Below are 18441 nucleotides of genomic sequence, written 5' to 3' on the forward strand. Positions count from 1 at the left end.
ACGACCACAACAAATATGACTTGATCAATAACTACATCGATCAAGGCAGTCAGTGTCTTATATATAACTCACCTATCGATGTGTCATTATTAGGTGACACAAAATCAATTCGGGATTTCTCCCCAATGCTTAATCTGTTGAACATTCGTTGGGTTTATTGTATGCAAGCAAGTACATTTCATTGAGGGGGAAGGGGTGGGCCTACCCGTTGTCAAAAAGGTTCCATCACAAATCCCGAAAGTTATTTCGGCAATTTTGACACAATCTTTTGCCCCTCCTAGTGACAGTCAACAGATTTAAGACGTATCCTCAAATGATTTTTTATTGTACATGATTATAATACAACAACAGACTCTTCTGTATAGATTCTTGCTATCACAGATATCAGCAGTTTATACTGCAGATATTTAGCACCAAGAGTTTGACTACTTCTTGCCCATTAGAATTTCTTAGCATATGTGACCCGTCACAGCAAAACCAGTCGTACAGAAGAATCCTAAATGACTGCAGGAGATAATGGAAGAAATTGATGTACTCTGATTTCACAAATGCAGACAACAGTGAATGAACAACCAGTCCATCTCAACCAGCCAAGCTCAGAGCAACATACTTAGCCAGTTTTGCTACGAAGGGTCACATATAGTTATGACTTACTAGTAAACAGTGTTTCTGGAATAATATCAAATTGACTTTCAGAGCGTCCCAATTTGTAAACGATTCCGGATCAAAGCTCCTCCAGAACTGAGAAGTACAAGAATGCAGAAAGAGTTAAAGTCATTATGGAAATTGTCCATCACCCACTGCCACTGCGAGAGAATCATCCTAACTCATTCATGTAGAGAAAGGCTACAGCAGTGTTGAATCAGGAAGGGGAATGTCTTTCCCACGTTCTTTCCCATCTGCTATGGGTCGTCAAACAATCAGGACGGGAAAGTTCTTTCACGCTTCCATTGTCAATTGATCAGAGCAAGGAAAGTTCTCTCATTTTTCCTCCACCATGGGGTTGTCGAACGTTCAGGACAGGAAAGTGTTTTCATTAGTCTGCCATGGGATTGTCTGTCAAACAAGAACAGCCGCACCCCGTAGGACAAGTGTCATGCGTTTTGAACCACTCCCACATATGACTTGCATGACCGCCGTGGCCACATGCTAGGCAGAAATTGGACGCTCCTGAAAAAGAACGGACATTTTTAAAAAAGATGCAGTTTAATCGGACTTGGGGTTCATCTACTGAGGGGGAAATAATCAAGTTGTATTCAAAGTCTAGTCACATGCTTCCACACCAACTTGATGCCGGGGAGAACCCAGGATTGTAATTCTGGATTAACCAGTGCGGCTTTAAGGAACTGAAATCCTGGCTTATCACAGCACGTACAACATATAAAGCATATTCGAAAGTCCGTCGGATGAGACTAAAAGTTGTGGTCCCTTATACCTGAGTGTCTATGCCAGTGCAAGTATAAGATCCCACATAGGTGGACAGTAGCCTATAGTGGCCTCCATACCTCGGGCAAAAATCCAATAGGACTTCAACACCAGTCAACGATATGATATTGTATGAATATACCCCATACTAACCTTTCACTGACACATGACAGAGAGCACACTGGAAACCATAGTTTTTACAATGCCCACATTGGACTCCTCGCACTTCTTTATGGCACTGGTGGCAGATGGACACAAACTCTGAAATATTGAGAGAGAAAAAGTGCCTTTATTTCCATCATCAGCTCCTGGGCCCGGTTTCCTAATGACATCATGTTGACATGTTGTTTAGATGTTCATTGATGTACAGGAGACAACATGTCTGTATGTTATGAGTTAACATGCTTTTTGGCAACCTGGCTCAAGTCACTACAGTAATACATGATGTTTTACAGCCAAAACGTGACCTCTCTGTAGCAAACAAACTGAAACAAACAAGCAAACAAACTGCAACAAACACTTAACCAGAGAATTGCAAGCCATGTCCAAAACTGCCCTGTTTATATTACTTGCGAAAAGCATTATTAGAAATCAGCATTAGTGTGACACCACAAATCCCGCACCCCAGTTGTCCTTTTAATGCCCACACCGTACTCCGAACCTACCTATTCCCTTATGTCCCTCAGGTATCACAGTCACGTGTTTCAAAACCTCTGCTCGTTTTTCCTGTAGCTCCCAGGCGTAGAGGATTTTGGCGTAGGCAAACTTGAACTGATCGTACTGGTTGTAACGGTTCACTTCAAGCAATCTGCAACAGGACGAAATCAAAATAGATGACGACATTGCACTGAGCGTAATACAGAACCTCCCGGATGTGATGACGAATGTCAGCCAATAGTACAGTCCAAATCACAAATGACATCCCTGAATCCGCATGTGTTATGCGCAATGTACACATTCGCAACCTCTGTGCGTAGGTTGCCAAATGCTCTGACCATGAGGTTCGTAACTTTGCCTTGAAGAAGTTGACCTGTCGTGTAATGCTGCATGACCAGCCAGTTAGAATAACAGAATCTGAGGTACAGTATCAACAAAAGTTTATAAGGTGAGCTGTGGTAGTGAACTCACGAGGTACTTTGAGAAACAAACTACAACAACCATAGAAGGATTGGCAAACCTCAAAATTTGGGCCGAGATGGTCATTTTTTTACTCGCTCATATATTTTTGCTATTACCTTTTGTTTATTTCGTGCTGTTCTTGCTCGACCGCCTCGGGATCTTTGATTTCGTCCAAGTAACGATAATCCTCAAAACTCTCCGACCAACTGTTAGAACGCCTTAGTTTGATACCAGCTTGAAAAGAAGGAAATCTAACTTTAAACTTTTCTGCAACAGAAATAGATTAATGTGTACTTTTAACTTATGGCTTAAGCAATTAGACACAATGAAATCTAATAAATGAACTAGTAAGGCAGTCATATGCAATATTTCTCATTATGATGACCGATAACAAAACATCTTTATATATTTTTTCCAATTTTATTTAGCCTGGCAGACGTGAATCCCCTCGGACCACGTGAGTTCTCTCTTCTAAACAGACATCAGGGACAATGTCAGCCCACAAGAGTGCAAGCGAACCTAGGAAAGATGTAATGGACAACGGCCAAAAATCAATGAACAGATTCAATGTTTTCCTATCAATTCAGGCTCCAGCCCTGAGAAGTTTGACTGTCACTGGGAGGGGCTGCACTCTATAACTGGGCACAGCCAAAAGTGTCACAACCTGATGAAGTAGAGTCTTAATGTAAGGTGGTTCGATTTCAACCTCTGCATTAATGCATTCTGCCAGCTGATTTCTACACCGCTCCCCGACTGGTTGAGTTCAAGATCACCGGTCGGCTCCTTGAAACCACAGAAAGAAAGATTTCTGTGGAGACTGGGATGATAAAAATCCCTAGAGCACTTTGACCAATACTAAAGATGATGAAAAAGCAAGACAAAACCGTTAAATAATGTCCAATCAGAAAAAAGGGCTGCAGGGTACCTTAGTAAGGTCTCGAAGCTGATGAACCTATTTGAATCTCTTTGAGACTTGTGAATTGTGGAATGAAATACAAAGTTTGCCAAAGAAAAGGATCATACCAACATCACCTTGACTACTAGAATATTCTACTTGATTATATTCTGGATTAAATTATAATCTACTTGATGATATTCTACTTACTAAGAATCCAATCCCTCAATGCAGGGTCAGTCTGATGAATAGTATGATATGGGCTATACTGTCAAACAAATATGAATAGTTAGGCTAGTTACTCATCATTGAGTATAACTAAATAGTCCATCCTTCCCATTTAGTTCCTAAAGTGATAAACTATCCTCTTTTCACTTTTTTATAATGATTATGGTTAAAAAACTGGTCAATGAGATTTAAGTTTTAACAGAAGCAGGAAAATAGGAGCACTCGTAAAAATATTGGTTTTTGAGCTTTTGAAAAACCTATTTGGGTTTTCCGGCCGATGCAAATATGGACCAACAAGAGGTTTCTCTGGGAAGTGAAAACCCTTTGAGGTTTTCCGCAAGCTTGAAAAAGCTTTACAGGTCTTTCATTTCTTTGAAAAAGCTTTACAGGTCTTTCATTTCTTAGAAAAACCTTTCTGGGTGCATATATTTGTGTTGGCTGAAAAAACCTTAAAAGTTTTTCAAAAAGCTCAAAAACCCTTGTTTTTTTAGGAGTGGGGAGATACACACAAACAATAAACTGGAAAAGTAACAAAACTTATTCGGAGGAAACAAGGAACGAAATCAAGCAGGCAGATAAAAAGAAGCAACTGGGGCAATGCAGCTCAGTCCCAAGGACCTTTTCACCAAACCAAGCTTCTTGAACTTGCAGCCCTACAGCGTTTACAGTTATGAGAGTTTGTATCGCAACCAAGCAACACCATCGACCTGTGCAATCCACATTCGAAGCGTTGGCGATTTTGAACACAAATAAAGAACATCAGCCTAAGCCTTTTACTTCAGCCTTTGAGGGGAAATATCTCACTTCCTTGTGTGCAGGGCTGGAGGGGCAAACATTACCCCTGATTTCCTAAGGATGAGATATGAGTGGAATACTACTAAACCATTGTAAAACAGGAAAAGAAACGAGAATACAGACTACTCAGGCTATAAGTGCACACGCCATCTACCAAAATACTACAAAATATGTTTGCTGCATCTACCTTACCAAATGCTATTGACGGAAAAATCAAAGGATTGATTCGGAACACTGCACACATGCTGCCAAAATCGGAAGAAATCAGCCCCCTAGTGATTTTGGAAAGTTTAAAGTTTATTGGAACCTGACTGTCATCATCTTTTTATTCATTTTGACTTATCTTCCTCCCCTGTAGGCCCAGTACTACCTATTCTGGCATTGTTGTTCAAACTGTGAGTGTTATCAGCTGCAGAAACAAAATAGAGGCAAAACACATCGAGGAGCCAATTCACAATTCTGTCGTGAAAACTGCAGTATTTGAAAGAAATCTGGGTGCCTTCATATTTGCACAGCGCCCATTTTATTTGAACACCATGGAGAATACTGCCTAAAGCACTTCAAAAACTACCAGTTTCTATCACTGCGACCTGCAAGGCAGCCTAACTGATTGTGCTTCAACCGATCAATGGCTGCTTCCCAATCGCAATCGTCATGCTACCTCACCAGTCGCGGCGACAAAAATCACTCTTTTGGGGAGCAGGGCCTGATTGTTCAAAACAAGTCTCATGGGCTCAACTGAGGAAGAGAACCCCAAGTTAACACCAGCGTTAGTGTCAAGACTTGTTCTTAACAACCAGGGCCAGGTCAGAACAGGAAATCCTTACCTCCAAGGGGTACTGGGGGGTGCCTGTGGGTTTGGGGTATGAGGGTACTGCCACGTCGACGGGAAGGGTTGATAGGGGGCACCACGTCGTCATTTGTCCAACAAAGCTGCAACATCTGATTATAGCGGCGCTAAATTGTTATTTATGGCGAAGCTACGTGCCAGCAAAATGAATTCCACCTTCCTATTGTCAAGAGCAAGCAATTAGATTTGGATAACTCAACTCAGGACTTGGTTATTTGGTTAGCGGAAAAATGGTCCGTCTCATTTTGAGTTTGGGTATTATGTGTCTTGTCTCAAAGTGAGATACACTTATTAACTTTAGATAAGCGGTCCTTGGTTGTTTTATCAAGACCACACAGGTAGACCCGATGTAGACCAAAACCAAAGGAACTTTGCTGAGGGTTTTACTATGATTGCTTAAACTGGTTGGGCTAAATCTGCCAGACTTGTAGACTTGGAAACACCAAATCTGGGCCGTCAACCCCACATAAGATGGCTGGCCGTGGGCTTAAGACACGCATGTGTCAGGAGCCACTTGATGTTTTTATGCTGTATATCATCATTTAAAACTAACAGAAGAATTATTTTGGAAGAACATAACAACCATATAAAACTGAATACATTTTTGATACCATCAATAGCGAAAAAATTTGAAGAAAATACATTTAACGTAAGAGTTGTAGCAGAACTGTTGTTATAAGATTGTTAGAATAGGTTGATTTCAAGAATAGAAGTTAGAAAGTGAAGCATGCTCAACAAGTTAGGGTTAGGACCAGCGGTGCATGGTGCGTTCTACAGGGACAGAGTCTAATGGAAGCTTGGCTTGTTTCATCCATGTCCTGAGCAACGAGTAACTTCTGGATAAGCCTACATTGTTCGACTTGCTGACACCCTTCACAAATTGTTACAGAATAAACAGTAGGACTTAGGGACAATAGCATTCACCTGTCGAGGAAACATCTCCTACCCCCACCCAAAACTGCCTAAACATGAGACTACAACTATTATACCGAGCTGACATGACAAAACCTCAGAAAAATGACACCAAACCTAACAACCAACCTAACAAACCAGAGAGATACTAAATACTCCATTACCCACCCTACAGAATCAGCAACAACCTCTCTGAGGATCTCCCACCTCACTGAGTCAGGGTAACCACCTCTTAGAGTGCATACTGCCTCAGATTGAAGACAACCTCTAAACAAGAGCCCTGTTACGACCATACATCAAACTTACAACTCCCTATGAGTGTGTTGAATGCCCAGATGGACACCCAAGGTGCTATGTTCAGGATTCAGACTGATCTTGCATCTCAGACTTCAGCATCTGAACATGGCTCCTGCGGTGTCCTGGCACAGATAGCCTCACCTTGGGAGGAACTTTTAAGTTGGATGTGGTCCATACAAGGGACTTGTTCAGAGGTGGTCTTCAGCCTGAAGCTTCAGAGAGGTGGTTGCGGTGACTCGGCGAGGTGGGAGATTCTCAGAGTGGTTTTTGCCGACTGGGAGCTACCACTACCCTCAAGAACAAATTTAATCACCTCCTGATCGGACCTTCTCTTCAACAGATAACCACCGCTTTACTTTCGCTAACGAGGAACCTTAATTAGGACCATTAATTTCATTATGATATATCGTTTTTTAACTTTGAATAAACATGGTAAATAAAGAAATGAGGATCCCTTATTATGACTATACAAAATAATGAGAACAAATTTCCTTGTGATATATATATCTCTTTAAATTTTCAGCAAATAATGAATTGAGTTTTAGTTCATTCCTTTCACCAAAGAAAATTTTAAAGCACCTTTTTTTAAGACTACCCACCACTCGCCAAGTTTCCCTGGCTGGATGATGACAGCACCCCCTGGGGTGTGTAAGTTGATTTACTTCACTCGTCTGCCTCAATAACTGGCATAGCGTTGAGCCAATGATGGAATAAAGACCATTTTTGAAAACAGGCACAAAAACTATCTTTCCGCTTTGATATTACCAATAACCTCCCAATGCCAAAGTTGGCACAAAATTAGTCTTTGCCCTGTCAAATGTGCAGACAAACTCATCAAAAAGTAGTGTTATCCATCTGTTACATGTTTGATTCCGTTTCTAAAGTAGCACCCGTACACCGATTTCTGAGCAGGCTAGCTTACGTGGTCGAGAGATACTTAAACTAGAATGAAACATGTGCATGCAAGACCAAAAAAGACGACTTACTGACGCTATAACCATGCACTACTGAATCCAACGGCTGGAACAAGTAGTTTGAATCGCTCTGAGGATAAGATTAAGGGCACCCAGTCAAAACATACTCCTACCAAAACGCCCCCGGGCTAGCAAGAGTCAAAACATTGTCACTTTTGGACATGAAACATCGCTTTTAAGGTTCTTCTTGGATGTTTTATTCAAACAAACTAAATCTTTTGGTTCAGAGAAAGGAGCCAAACTGCATCGACACGTAGACTGTAGATGAATCTAAAAGTGAGAATGTTTTAACTATCACAACCTGAGGTTTTGGCATGAGGACGTTTTTGACTGGTAACCAGATTAAGAACATGCAAGAACACGGACTGTAAGCTGCTGGAACTGGAAAGGTTGTGAGGAGCAGAGAGATAGGGTTGCCTCTTTCAGCTCGAAGACTAACGAATTGACCCAGAACATCTTCCAAAATTCTTTGAACACTGCCAGAACTGTCCCCATGAGGCCTTGTTTTTTAGAGTTTTTCGCCATGAAATATTGTGTTTTGAGCAAAAATTGCCAAATCTTATAATCAGATGTGAATAGATTTTCATCCTCTTCGATGATCAGTGACATGGGGTAATTCAATCAAATATATCTGATTGCATTGGCAACCATATCTCAACTTAGGATGAAAAGTGCAGACAAAAGGAAGAGGTTTTGACAAAAGGCAAAACGATGATAAAATTTGCACATGTGTACCAAGTCAAAAAAAAAAAAACATTTGTGAAAGATAGAAGAGATTAATCAGCAGTATATGCGCTCTACATGCAGAATAAGTGGATGCGATGGAAATTTTAAATGCATTTCTTGGGATTGGCCAGATCATAGTGCATCACTTTCAACAGTGCGATAGGTGCTCACATTATTGCATTTTACGTCTTACATGCCTCTGGGTGATCAGAAGTCTAAAGTAAGGAATCAACTACATTGTAGAAAACATCTAAATAGGTGTTGAAATAAACCTTTCACTGATGGGTCAATTTGAAAAAAATTAAAATAAAATAAAATATATCATTGGTGGCTGGTGCATTAATTTCATTGCTGTTGACTATACTTGTACTTCATTTCCAAGATCACGTTTTTTGGCAAATTCATTGATTAGGGATGTCACGTGATCTAATTAGCATAGTTACCTCATTTATCATAAAACTAAATAAAGATATAAGATAATCAAACAGTTCTCCCATTAATCACGTCCGTGAAAAAAGCCTCACCAACATATTTTGAAAACTTCTCCGAGCCCACCATCTCAAACCCAAACCATAAAACGAGCAGTCTAGCAAAAGCTTATAATATTCTAGCAAACATCCCAGTTCACAGGACTATATAAAGATGGCAGCACGTGCAATCTGATAGGATTCATGTGAGACGGCAGTAACAGGTATAGGCAGTGAAAGGGTTAACCGTTCTGTACAACTGTACAACATTAGACTGACGAGGAAGAACAGATAGCGGTCTGACGATAGATCTGTGATGCATGGCCTTTAATGTTATCTTTGGTTCACGGGCAGCCAATAAGGGAGAAAGGGAAACAAAAGTTTAAAATTCATTTGATTTTTGCCTTTCAGTCTTAAGAATGTTGGTCGGAACAATGCTATGGGCAGCCAGATGGAACCAGATTGTTCAGGTTTATGGATAGAGCAATAATAATTGCCAAAGTGACTTTGAGCAAACTAAGGAAATACTGTTATCATTATCATTATTATTATCATTTTTATCAATATTACTTATTATATCATAACTGCCCAGCTGGTACAAATATGGAAGCAAATTACGAGTGTTTTAGAAGACAATTAAATACCTCACTGTTGGTACTGATTGTCCCACTTAACACACGCTATTTCTAAAAGGTACACACATTTTCTTAATTTCTAAATCTTCAGCCAATCTCCTTCTTACCAATATTTTCATCTTACAGATTTCTTACACTAAAAAGGATTTTGGTGTCCGTGAACCAGAGAACACATAGGTGCCACCTTGCCATACAGGTGCCACCCAACTTCTCACCTCTCCGTATATCAGGCAAACTTGACTCCGGGAAGTTGGCGGATGGCGTCCGTGACGTCAGGGCGCTAGGGATCGTGCTTGTGGCGGGATTACTTGTCACAGTGACACACCGAGGCCGCGATTTAACCCGCCGTACGCAAGTGGCACTTTGTACCTCTCTCTTTCAAAATATTTTTAAAGATCTTATATTATTATTTTGAAATAATCTCATCGCAGGTTCATAGAATTCAAGTTAAAATTCCTTTTTGTCTTCATACAAAGGATTATCGAAAAATATTCTGACGAGCCACAAATTTTATGAATCGAATTCTTTTACTAAAATACTTTGAACCAAGGGGTTAATCACAACACCTATTGACAAAATGATCTCCGAGGAAACTTGGAAAGCGTCAATGTGACATTTTCAAAGGAAGATGCAGTTAATTGGTAAGATAACCACAAAAATCAGAAAGTTTTTGGTGTGCATGTGCAAAAATTATCTGAAGAAAGTGATGCTAAACTCAGAGGCAGTCTAAGTTCACCGATCAATGCCAATAAGGATATCGTAACAACGACAAAAATTACTTGTGTTTGGGCAAATTATTTGCTCCCAGCTGCTATCGGTGAACTTAGGCTGACTCTGATAGAGAACTCGTGCAATGAAAGAATTTGGTGCGGAACACGAAGAGTGGAATTGGATCTTGTGACATTATTTTGAGAAGTTTCAAATTTGCATAATTTTGTTTAGGAAGTGTGAAGACTTTATGAGATATCGACATTTTTGAAAATAGGAAGGATGGATTTCATGAGTATAATACAAAAAATACATGTATATACATTATTGAATATGCATGTGGTTTTCTGGAATCTGTAAAGGGTGTTTCAAAAAAGATTATGGTCTCCAAACTATTTGCCTGCCACGTGAACATGCACGCAAATCTGAGATATACTGAACGTTTTCAGTATAGATCGAGGTTTAAATGCGAATTCGGATGATAAACCTGTATCGAAGTTACTATCAGACTCTAAACTTCAACTTGAGACACCCTGTATAGAGGAACCAGATAGCCAAAAATATGACCGTAATATATATTTGATGACAATAATGAGCAGTGCTTCTGCTGGAAAGGTAACTGACAATAACATCTCCTTACACACTTTAATGAATGTGTTTTAGTCGAAGTTTAATAGAATTATTCATGTCACTAATCAAAATTGACAGTCAGCATTTAAACACTACTGGAGCAAAGGAAACGAATCAATATTTACTTTTTGCCTTTTCAAAATGACAGCACACATATCTCAAACAAATGAAGTATCAAGATATTAAAGGTAGACTACAGGCAGTTGCCAGGTAGGTCATTAAAAATATGCTTACGTTATTGTACTCAGAATCGCGATCGCTATTATTCCTTGAGCTCTGACGCGAGGGTGCGGGTCTCGGACCATCAAGGGCGCCAAAGATACAACTCAACATCGCCAGCGTCTGCACATCATAGAGACTACTGTAGTGGTCGATCCTGAAGATTAGTGCAAAGAAAATCGCTATGGATACTAAAAAATACGAGTTGATAGCTGAGCGTCAGCTAGGATGTTATTAGCTCTATGAACAATATTGGGCGATTATGATGTAAGTAGGAGGAAACTGGAGACCCCGGAGGAAACTGAAGCTGTCTAAGAGGGTCACCCTCTCTTTCAGAACCCGGACCGGGCGATAGGCACTGATGTTTACACAGAAATTATGCTATGACAAAATAGTTGACTTACAACTGGACATCAGCACAACATTAACAACTTACAGAGACTTAAGCATATTTTTCCCAAAGGGATGTTGCGCCCAGGGTGATCCCTCATCAGGTCCGTCTAAACAGGACAACTTTCTGTGCAATGCCAACGACACTAGTGACCACATCTGCAAAGGAAACAAAGATGGATGCCATCTAGGATTCGCGGAGATTACATTGTGGCGGATATTTTCTTTCTCCTGTATTATTTTTGCAGGGCAATTTCTTAACCCTCCAGAAAAATGTGTACAGAACATTTACTATTAAGTCTCCTTCAATGGTTCAGTTGATGTCACCCCATTCAAGAATAGGCATGTTACCCTTGAGGGGCTGATGGAGGATTACATTATACCAAAAATTAACAAAGATGAGGCTATAGTTCACCTGCACTAGGTCTCTTCTTCCAACAACTGCTGCGGCACTGGCATTCTTGGCACAGGTGGCGGTAAGATCGGTGCTATCAAGACTGAAACAAGATCGAACCTACATTTGATAAAACTCTGTAGACATGGTAGGTGGTGCAGCGGGTCGTGTACCTTTCAAGGCTTGTTCGAACTTTGTAACGACAACGCTAGCAGCTGATGACGTCATGTACAATGTTGTTAATTTCAGAAGATGTTTTGCTGCAGATTTTTTATAAATCTCTGCAGATATAAGGCCAAGTTGTCAATCAGCTTCAGTATAGACTAGGTTAGTCCCTAAAGGTGCGACCTCAAAATTGGTTTCTTTGCAGCTACACTTGAATTTGCTACAGTTATGAAATTTCCTTGACAACTTCACCAACCTGTAATTCTCTGCTAAGTATTTGTGGACCGGCAGGATGGAGGAGATATCATACAGCACAACTGGACCAGACTTTTCCTTTTTGTGACCAGGTGACTCCTTCGTCCGATGCTCACCAATGTCACGCGCTTTACTTTTGGCTCGCTGTCTTTGTTTCTGGATTTAGAAGATGATGATGTATAGGCCTTGGGCCGAACCCAGTATTTTTGTGTCAACTAACACTCAGTCTAGTTATGGTATCAGTAAATAAGACATCTCAAACATATGTATCGAATTGTGAATAGGTCCATAATAACTTAGTAATAAAAAGCCTGTCTATTTAAAACTTACCCGTTCCTTGAAATTGTAGAAATTACTAATAGAGAGATTCTCGCTTGGTGAACTTGCCAACCGGCTGTTGAACATGATATTATAGGGGGCAGCCTGCTGAGGAGTGTGGACAGGAATCACATTCACAGGGTGGACAGCCTGCGTCTGCACATACGCCGAAAGGGCCGATAGCGCCCGAGGTGTCACCTCGGACGTTTGGCTACTTTTCCTGATTTCTCCTGGCCGTCGGAATATCACTAGCATGCCTGAAAGCGGAAAGGAAACATTGTCAGTTAGCATCATTATCTTTATGATCATCTTCATCATCATGTGCCTATGACCCGGCTGGGTTGGAAGGGGACAAGTCTAGTCGGAAGAGCAGTTTCAACTTACCAGTACTGCAAAATCTTGCCCCGGACGTCCTCGGGAAAGGAATGGATGAGTCATTGTAGCTACCATAGCTGGCCAGAGACAGGTAGTTTGGCTGTGGAAGTGGGGGCTGCTGGAGATTGTATGGGGTGTCCGAATCTGGTGTTGTTCGTTCTTCCATCTGCAAAAAAGATTAAAGGACAGCTAATTTTTGGTTCCAACGTGATATGGTCAACAACTTTGGCTCAAGAGCGCACTCAGCAAAAGATCAAATTGGATCCTTTCCATCAGCCTTTTTTTGGTCCCTTGTTTGTTGCAATTTAACAGTTCCTCCACCTAGTCGGTGAGATACTGATTCTGATATCAATATTAAACCAAGCGAGCACCGAATTACCCGCAGACAACAGATCCTTTTATTGCACATTGCAGCGATTATCATCACAGGTAGCTGCGACTTGAGTTGCTTGTATGCACTGCTCTTTAATCAGACTTACTGTGAGTGTGTCCATGGTAGATATTAGCTGGCGGATACAAGGTTCCAGACACGCACGACTTCTTTTCACGTGTTGGAGTGAGGTATCTCGAAGAACCTTCAAAAAATATGAGACAAATATTCATCATCATTATCATTATCATCATCAGCCAATTCAAACAGGTGCGGCCCTCAAGAAGTTATAAGTCAAGGTGAGTCTTTGATCGTACCCCTAGGTGTTAAGGTATGGTATTTATAGCCATCTCTGTTGTCTCACTGTAGAGATGGCTGAGCAATCCAGAGGACTGTACGCTAGAGTTTGAATGTCAATCCTACCCAGACACCGTGCTGTGTCAACCACATGAGAAATCTTCAAGCAGATATGGAGACCAGAGTGCACAGATCTGAGGCAGTACTGAACTGTGTGACAATCCCCAATGTGATTTAAAGAGCTGATAATGTCCAAGTTGACGCTCAGCTTTCATGTTAACTCATTATGTCATTTTACGAAAGTGTCGATAAAAATTCTTTACCTTCGTGAGCTTGTTTTGATTTGTCTTGTCGATTGTAGTCGGTGCGATGAATTCAAAAGACGGCGCTGCGTTATTTGGATACATCGCTGGAAACGACATGACCATCTTGACGAGGTACTTGCCGCTGATCGCAGAAACCGTGCACGTCCTTTTCCCAGCATCCATCTGAAAAATGCGAACACAGAATCAACGTTTAGATGCCGCTTTCCAGGGCACCATGATTCAAACTGTACTGAAACTACCCATCGACAAACTAAAAAACGTGAGACTTACCTCATTAATGTTTACTTTAGGAATTTCGTGGTTGACGAGTGAGAACTCCTGTTGTAATGTCCTGGGCTGTTGAGGGGATGGCTTTTCCTCAAACTCGGGAGGTTTATTTGGCGGGGTTTTATGCATAGGCTCCATGGGTGGGGTTGGGAACGGTTCCTCCTCTTCAACCTTCTCTGCCGAATCGTTTGTTGTGTCTAAGTTGTCGTTTATGCCATCCATAGACGTGATCGAGTCATCACGGCCGCAAGACTGAAAGAAATGTCGATTTCGATGATTTACAATTTTTTGAATTTCTGCTTGAAGAGTTGTTTCACGTGGCGTCATCACCATGAATATATTTTTTATATCAGGTTTAAGGGAAGACACTCAACCTTGTCAAAATGCAGTCATTATACAAATATCTGGCTTACTTTCTGCAAAGACGAGGATATCTTCCACATTCTAAGACTTCCATCCTTTGACCATGTGATCAGCTGATAATCGGAAGAATCTAGAAGTGGAAAAGATGAATGTTTGTCAGTTGGTTCAACAGGAGTTGTTTTCACCAACATTATACATGCAAGATTACATAATGATGCGTTTAGCATGTACTTTCAATGGATAGGCCATACATAAACATAGATTGGCGTCAAAACATAGAGCAGACGACAATTGGCCAAATTCAGTTGGTAATAGTTGGTGGAGTTACGGCTGTGACAGCAGGATTTTCATAGCAACAACCAAACAACGACCATATTTTCAGTTGAAGACGAACACGGTCAGCCTTGAAAAGTTTGAAAATGACTGTCATATCAGATGAATAGTATGACCGTTAACTCAGCCTCAAAGTCTAAATTGAAGCTGGAGTTGTTAATGCTACGCAATCTACGATACAACAAGAAATGATGACCTACTCTCAAGTTTTCTCCAATCGAATTCCAAGACCACGTCCGTGTGTCCAATAAACGTGTGAACAGGCTGCACCAAGTCGTCTGTGTTCCATAGAAACAGACTGTTCTCCCCGCGCCGGAGCTGGGGTACGACAACAGACACCAGTCCGTGACCGAAAGGCTGAAAGAGATCAAGGAAAGTTTCAAATGATGGGTAAGGGGTAAGAGCAAAAATTATTCTGAGTAAGAGTAGTTCATCTGGTGTAATTTTCAGTAGTCCTCTTACAAGACACACTTTTCGAAGATCTCAGTTAAACAGTTTTTCCGTTATTCATGAAGTGTTAAATGAAAGTGTTGGACTGAAGTCACTATTTGAAACTAGCTCCACTCTGCTTGACTGCAACATGTGGACAAGCTATAATTGAATTTGATCCGTAAAATATAACTCACCGTGTATCTCGCTCGCCACACTGGTGATCCTGATGACAGCACCTTCTCTGGACGTCTAGGGCTCGACACATCCCAAAACTGTGGAACAAAAAATTAGGCAACTGACATGTTATTGTATGGGATTGACCCAGGCTGTCCATATTGAGAGGTGTCCTGATTATAGAGGTCAATTTGTATGGAAAAGACAAGTCTGGGACCCTATCCAGTCTACATTTTGAGAGGGTGTCCGCTAAGGGAGATTCCGCTACAGTTCCTTACTCCTTTGGAAGAAAAATGAATGCTCTTCGACGAAAGTAGGTGGGGCATGCCATTGTTGATACACTTACCTTGACAGTGCAGTCTTGACTAGATGTGGCCAACTTGGTCTCGTCACAAGGATTCCAGTCGAGGCCATGAATTTTGGATAAGTGTCCGGCGATGTACTGAACAGGAGATGTGCCTCTCTGAAAGAAATTACCTAAGTTTATAGAACATATCTCTTGGATTTTACATGGTATGACGTCATTTTCAACAAGGTGGTACAAGCTTTGGTATAATTATAGCCTCTGTGTGCATTGATTTATACTCTGAGCTATTTTTGACACTGTAGGGGATATAATTGTAACACCTACTTTGTAAATTGACTATGGAAGTTGTAGGATCAAATATGGAAAAAATGGTACATTACCCTTGGATCCCAAATCCTGATATCTCCATCATGAGTTGTAGCAATTAGGTTTGAATTCACCTTGTTCCATTTAACTTGAGACACACCAGCTGAAAGAGGAAAGCAATTAAGTTGAATTCACCTTTATGTACTTTCTGATGGAACCATTTGTGATACTACATGTACTAACAAGACTATTTGTTAGGAAGCTCTTGGTCAGCATTTTCTTTATAAACCTATTGACATGACCATTTGTTGGAAAGCTGTTCATCAGCACTTTCTTATGGCACCACTTGTAAACATATTGACACGAACATTTGTTGGACAGCTCATCATCAACACATTCCGATGGTACCATTTGTAAACATATCTTCATGACCATTTGTTGGAAAGCTTTTCATCAGCACTTTCCAGTGGTACCAGCTGCATCATGATCGGGTCTACTTTTGAAGAGCTGTAGCCCGGGTTCTCCTGGAATAATCCAAACCCAAACCGATACGTACCAACAGCTTGGAGAGACAGTGATGGTTTCCTGGTGTCCCTTACGTCCCATAAGAAAGAAAACGTGTCCACAGAACAGGTGGCGAGCATGTTTGGGTCATGCGGTGACCAATCCAGGTCGCTTAAAAACAAAACAGAAACATTCAAAGGCTGGCGAATCAACAACAAAAAGACTAGAAAATATAACTCAAAGTCACCTGACGACACTAATTTGATCCCAAGCTCTTGCTTTTCTTACTTTTCTTATTTTCTCGCCTTATTTTTTGACATGATTTATTACCTGATGACTCTGGTGTGAGCTTTGACAGCTGTTTTCTCACTTGTGTTGTGGTCATCTTCCCAGGAATAGACATCAGCGCGTTGATTAGACTGTAAGAGACGACATTATTAGCATTATAAACAATTGAGGAAATCGTACTGTAAGTAAGAGAAGCCCGAGACCCCCCCCCCCCCAGGAAAACTGTACTGCAAAATTCGAAGAGTCCACTATGACTGGCCATACGTTACAGCGTTGTACTCTTGAAATGTCTAGCTTTCTTCAGCTTGTCATCAAGCAACACATTGCAAGTTAAATGGGACTTCTCAAACATCAGGTGATTATTATATTTGCAGTCACCACACAAATAATCAAAAAATTTGGAGTTTCACTTACCGCTGTGACAAAGATTCCAGAGTGTGAAGGATGTGGATTCCATCTGACAGCACTGACTTCCCACTTACTCTGCCTAGTCAATTTCCTGACGATTGCTTTAGGGTTATCTAAAGATATGAAGGCTAGCACCTTCCTCCTGTAATTAGAATTTGAGCAAGATTACTAATACTAGAAAAGAAAGAGTTCTGGGAATGATACGATAGACAACGATTAGGAATTAGCTTTCACCTTAAGGGCTTCAACAGCCTTTTGGGCGCCAATCACTAATGAGGTGCAGGCTCCCAGTATTGGCGACATTACATTGCTGTCATTTCGTGTAAAACACACGTTTGCTTTCGCTTCATGGTATAAAACTACAAATCAGTGAGTTTAACAACGCAAAGATATAGCTCTTATACTTACGCTCCGAGAATTGCATACTGTCCAGAGCAATCCACTGCCATGCAACTGGCCTATTTGGAGAGAAAAAATATAATTGGGAAAAAAATTAGTACGGTAGGCCCACGCGGTACGGTTAAGTTCCAAAACGAAAGCGGAATACATGAACAGTACAGATGATGGAACAAATACCACCACAGACTGGTAAGATGAGTCCGGAATCAGAATCTAAATGTGTCACAATTGAGCATCGGCAGACAAGACAAATCCAGCCTAGCCAGGTCCAGATTTTGTCCGATAATATAACACCTTTAAGAGACACATTGCCTATAGTTCCAGTAGTCGGATGATTTAGACCCGAGAAAACACCCTTCTCAACGCTTTAGAATTTGATATGAAGGCAACGATTTGGCATTCCTAGGATTCTTTATGATATCAACTTCTATTTTTTAACCTATTCATCACAATCAAAATAAGGGAACATACCTGGAGCTCTTTATACTTAGCAACAATATTATCCCTTCCTGCCATATTTTGTTTTCATTTTTTTCTAGAAGATAAACATTTGAAGTAGGTTCCAGCGTAACCGTACAGTGATCCGAAGACAAATACTGTAAAACCGTACAGGAGTTCTCAGGGGGGGGGGCGGTGGTGGCTTGTATTCCTGCACAGTATGTAGTCATATACACTATTCTTAGCTCTTAGGCTTCTACAAGGACTCTCCTGTAGGCTATTTATGTTCTTTCTTCATCTTATTCAAAAAGATGATCATCTGATCACTAGGGCCAGTTTTCATAAGGTTGTGGGGGGACCAGGTGTAGCTTACTCAAATGCCCTTCTTTCCGAAAAAAAGTGCCCGTTCCTATTGTGTAGTGACGGATTAGGGTGCATGGAGATATAGAGAC

At 40.9% G+C, this 18441-nt stretch overlaps 1 protein-coding gene across 6 annotated transcripts; it reads right to left on the minus strand.

The window, feature by feature from the left end:
* Nucleotides 1-313: 313 nt before the first annotated feature.
* LOC135495470 (GATOR2 complex protein WDR59-like) lies at nt 314-18076 on the minus strand. 6 transcript variants are annotated; one of them, XM_064784152.1, is made up of 24 exons: nt 18023-18076; nt 17561-17610; nt 17159-17294; nt 16787-16875; nt 16509-16627; nt 16027-16115; nt 15686-15802; nt 15360-15437; nt 14934-15090; nt 14451-14530; nt 14041-14289; nt 13768-13932; nt 13257-13352; nt 12787-12943; nt 12415-12659; nt 12086-12240; nt 11686-11767; nt 11317-11429; nt 10896-11037; nt 3650-3707; nt 2661-2778; nt 2091-2233; nt 1579-1686; nt 314-1170 (listed from the first exon to the last, which is right to left on the minus strand). In XM_064784152.1, exons 1-24 carry the CDS (start codon nt 18065-18067, stop codon nt 1037-1039), a joined length of 2925 nt encoding a protein of 974 aa, XP_064640222.1. In that variant the 5' UTR covers nt 18068-18076; the 3' UTR covers nt 314-1036. The 6 variants fall into 6 exon arrangements, 5 of the variants coding, with proteins under 5 accessions (XP_064640222.1, XP_064640221.1, XP_064640223.1 ...); XM_064784151.1 differs by lacking the exon at nt 3650-3707 and adding an exon at nt 5290-5404; XM_064784153.1 differs by lacking the exon at nt 3650-3707 and adding an exon at nt 7508-7565.
* Nucleotides 18077-18441: the final 365 nt, after the last annotated feature.

Source organism: Lineus longissimus, chromosome 11 (assembly GCF_910592395.1).
Source record: "Lineus longissimus chromosome 11, tnLinLong1.2, whole genome shotgun sequence".
NCBI lineage: Eukaryota > Metazoa > Nemertea > Pilidiophora > Heteronemertea > Lineidae > Lineus > Lineus longissimus.